Source organism: Meleagris gallopavo, chromosome 20 (genome assembly GCF_000146605.3).
Source record: "Meleagris gallopavo isolate NT-WF06-2002-E0010 breed Aviagen turkey brand Nicholas breeding stock chromosome 20, Turkey_5.1, whole genome shotgun sequence".
Taxonomy (NCBI): Eukaryota; Metazoa; Chordata; class Aves; order Galliformes; family Phasianidae; genus Meleagris; species Meleagris gallopavo.
The window spans coordinates 8,182,539-8,186,832 of NC_015030.2; the positions used below are offsets into that span (position 1 = coordinate 8,182,539).

The 4,294-nt window shown below is 44.0% G+C and overlaps 1 protein-coding gene across 3 annotated transcripts in view; it reads right to left on the reverse strand.

Moving 5' to 3' along the window:
- Positions 1-1,091: 1,091 nt before the first annotated feature.
- The window catches only part of RHOT1 (ras homolog family member T1), a 20,545-nt gene continuing 17,342 nt past the window's right edge, over positions 1,092-4,294 (reverse strand). For 2 of the 3 annotated variants that reach the window (XM_003211558.4, XM_003211559.4), the window contains one exon: positions 1,092-2,210. In XM_003211558.4, coding sequence (XP_003211606.1) covers positions 2,093-2,210 — 118 coding nt within the window. In that variant the 3' untranslated portion in view covers positions 1,092-2,092. Of the gene's footprint in view, positions 2,211-3,685; positions 3,830-4,294 lie in introns of all 3 variants that reach the window. The other variant, XM_010721564.3, reaches the window with a different exon arrangement.

Sequence of the window (4,294 nt, forward strand, 5' to 3'; positions counted from 1 at the left end):
TTTATGTACTCAATGAGTGGAACACTTTCACATCAGTGACTATAATTCTCAAGGGCTGCAGGAGGTTGCGGCTTGTGAGCACTGTAACTCTTAACTAGGTGCCATAATTACAGAGCATTTCAGAGCCACTCAGTGTCCGCTACAGCAGCGCAGCCCTTGTGGGCTTCGGGAAATGGCTGCAAGAGGCGTGAGGGGAATTCACTCCAGTGAGCAGAAATGCATCAGTGTTACTGAGCACGGCAGAGGCTCTGGGATCTGAACATAAAACTGATCAGGAGCGGATGGCACACTGTGTGTGATGCACATTATACACGTGCTGGGTGCCACAGAAGGTGTCAGAGAGCCTCTTGTGCAGCTCACAACGGCCAGAAATCTTCATGAGGTTCTCTGCCCTGACCGAAGGGTTCAGCAGCCACGGGACACCTCCAGCCTTGCAATGACACATCCTCGTTGCTTCGCTGCCCAGCTGTTGCAAACGAAGCGTGCCCAGAAAGATACAAATGGCGCACACAGGTCTGTCTTCGGTCCCTCTTTACTTCTGCGGGCAGCTCAGAATGTTCCCGAAGCTCTGCCAGGAGCAAGCAGGATCTTCTGCAACGCCTGCACCTTCCGTGTGAGCCAGGACCTGCGCGGGGCTGAGCTCAGCTCCGAGACGTTCGCTGCTCGGCGGTGCGAGCGGCACCAACGCTCGGGCTCACTTAAAATAACGGGATTTTTAACAATTCCCTCAGGATAGCGCCTTAAAGACGTGTTTGTGAGCTTCCGTTCTGACACCACCAGCCTCCTTCCTGGAGAATTTCGGGAATCACAGCGTGACGTAAAACAGCTGCGGACGCTGCCGCTGTGTCACAGATCGCCTCAGCGCTTTTCCTCAGGAGCGGCTGAGATCCCGCCGTGATCCGCACCCTCCCGCTGCTCCGCGAGGCTCACTCAGTCGGCAGAGCCGTGCCGCAACGGCGCGGGTCCATGGCGCCCCCTGGCGGCCGCAGTGCCGCTCTGCCGCCGCTCCGAACAAACGCCTCGAGTACGCAGCGCGGAGTTTTATAGGCGTCGCTTTTCAGGGCGGAGAGGAAAAAAGGGATGAAGACCAACACAGTACACAGTTATTTTATTGAAATAGTTGAAAAGGCCAGCAATGGAAAAATAAGTTTGTCATGAGGGCGGAATTAATATTTACTTGATTGTTAGAAAAGCAGTGTCTACAGGTAACTCTAGCCAGGTACAGAATGCACTGTGAACCATGCAACTAAGAGACTACAGCAGATAGGCACTGTGTACTATTTCAGTTCTATCTTATGCACAGCTGTTGTCAGGTACAACTGACACCCGTGAGAAACTGAACAGCAGCACTTCTTGAGTTATTAACATTTATAATGTACAAATGTTCTCATCTGATTGGTAAGGGATATAAAACACAGCGTAGTGGAAAATGAGTAACAGCTGCACACAGCGTGTGAAGTTGGTCTGGCAGTCATTGAAGTTTTCATTTTTCCTTTTAAAAGAAATACTTGAGTGCTAAGCATGGCGCTGGTCATACAACATACAAAACCAAAGGCCAGGACTTCTTCTGGAAATACATTACGGGGGGAAGGTTGGCTGTTAGAAAGAAATTCACAATTTCTGGTTGAGTTTGGAGTCCAAAACGATGCAGTCACTTCAAATGAAAGTGAAATAAATAAGCAATCCTTCAGGAAGTACGATCCTCGAGTTGAACCTACTCTATGGAAAATGAAGTTCAGCTATACAGCAGTATGTCACCGTGGTGAAAGACCTCAGAACAGCATTCTGAATAACTTCTTGGGAAGCAATGCCGTACTGCTCTCCTATGTACAGGTTATTTACAACAAATTCCCTTTTGGCCTCACCCGTCAAGCCACTGGAGCTGGCTGCTTAGAAGTGATTCTTCTCCCCCCCCCCACGCATTTTGCAATACTGCAGTTAGAACTATAATTTAAAATAATCTTATGCATGAATTACAAATATTAATAAAGTAACTCTGCATATATAAATATTTCTAGCGGAATTTAAAGCATTCAGAATGTACATAAAAGTTTATTTCCATTTGGTAGGGCCAGATGTGCTTCTTCTCAGATCATCGCTGCTTTATTAATGCTTTGTACATAGCGAAACCCAGAAATGCAAAGACAGTAGCACCAAAACTTGCTCGGAGCCAAAACGTGGAGCTCTTGAGGTCCGCTTGTGTCACGTGCCTGGAATTTAACACAAAAAAACCCACGAATTATTTGCAGGACAAGAACATCGGACAAGCTGTGCTAAGCAACTCTGCTTTTGGAAATTCATCACTACACTTGTCACAGGCAAGGAGCTTACACTTCTGCCCTGTGTATACTTTAGCAGTCATTTTGTTTCTTTTTTAAAGCTTAGGGTTTGATCTGCAGCCATGATCACACCAGTAGACTCACTAAAGCCAGGGCTCACACAGCTGAGGGTGGATACAGGAAACCATTAATCAGCAGTGAGTATGGGGAAGGCAGCCATCCGAGAGTACCAACTAACACTCAGCAAATAAAAATAGTCAGCAAATAAATAATAATCCATAATGAGAACAAAGTCCATCGCTGCAAAACAGAACTTTACTCAAATTTGAGTTTGCAGATTTTTTGCTTCTCCTTGCAAAACTTTCCAGTCCTGTTCAATATCTACTTATGTTACTCCCCCCCAAAACAAGTTTGCTGACAAGTAGCAAGTAATATTTTTCCAAAAGCTCGAACCAAAAAAACTGACAGTTTGTAAATCCCTTTCTTCCCAAACAATCACAAGAATGGCAATAGAAACAGTCATCCAATACCAAGCTGAAAGCTAAGAGATTGTGCTGGTGAAACAGGCAGTGACAATGGAGTCAACAAAAAAGGGCAAAATCCAACAGCAGTATGAAGTGACCAGATGACACAAAAAGCCACACTTTGCATGACAGCAAACAGCCAATGGCCCAAGTCTCCAAATGCTGCGGAGTTTGTGAGCATGCTCAGTTAAACACTGCTAGGCATCCTCAAAGTAGTCTCAAGTATGACAGCTTACCATAAAGCAGGAACTACCATTTAAGTTATCATAAAGTTATCATAATGCAAAGCATAAGAAGTTCCTAAATAATAGTAAAGAGGTTTGTTTGTTTTTAAGATAGAAAATAACTTCACTAGCCTATGTGTTTTAGCCTGCTTTTATCATCACAGGTTACTCAGTGAAAACTGGAGGAATATTAAGTCCAAGGAGCATACAGGATTGTGCAGGGATCCTAAGCACACACAGTGCACAAGAAAGTTGATGTAGTGTGAACTGCAGAGCTGTCATTTAGAAGCTGTTTAGTAAAGCAGGAATTGTACTTACTACCAAAATACGCAAAAACAGTTCAGGATATTACTTAGTAGACATTTGCAGAAGCAATATAAGCCATACAGGTAATCCGTGTACTGTAATAACACAAGCTAAAGAACAGGCACAAATTCTCTGGTGCATTAACAGCAAAACAGTAGTTGGCTAAAAGTTACTGATCTTGGTTAAGAGTATCTTGCTGGGTTACGGAACAGATCAGATTCATGAATTCCTACAAGCATTAGTTCTACAGCTGCTTTTGACAAACTCTCTGCAAACTACACGTCAAGTAGATTGCTGAGGGAAAGAAAGGGAAAAGGCAATGGCAAGGTCACCTCAGTTTGGCTGCTGTTACCTGTCTTCAAGCAAACGTGGACCAAGAGATGACTCCATGAAGATGGAATCTTCTACAAAGCTGACGGCGTGCACCTGATGCATAATACTGCTCTCCTCGTCTGCTAACAGCATGGCACCCAACTCATCTATGTGGGCTCTTAACCTTTTTACACACATGCACAGTTTGCAGTTCACAGTATGGCTCAACATTAGTAAGTATCTCAAATAAGAGCAAATGTCAAAGCCCAAAGAATTTATCATTTTTACCCATCTAACTTCTGATTCTTGTGCAGCTGTTAAAAACTTACTGCTTAGGAGAGAACAGAAATAAATAAGTGGAGTTTGTATTTTTGAGGAGCAAGTTAAATGTATGATTTTCTGTAACAAAACGCTATTGCTTTAAGGAAAAGGAAAACTGTTTAAGAGACCAAATCTCTTCCTCCTCCATCCCCAAAGCATCAACTTCCACACACCCACAAGATACGCATGAACTAGAGCTCCTGTGCTCTATGGAATGACTCTTAACACATCAGCCCTACGACTGACATGGTCTCATTACTGTTGATAATTCATATCAAGACTGTATTTTGTCACTACCAACAGCTTTGGCATCTGTTTTTTTTTTTTT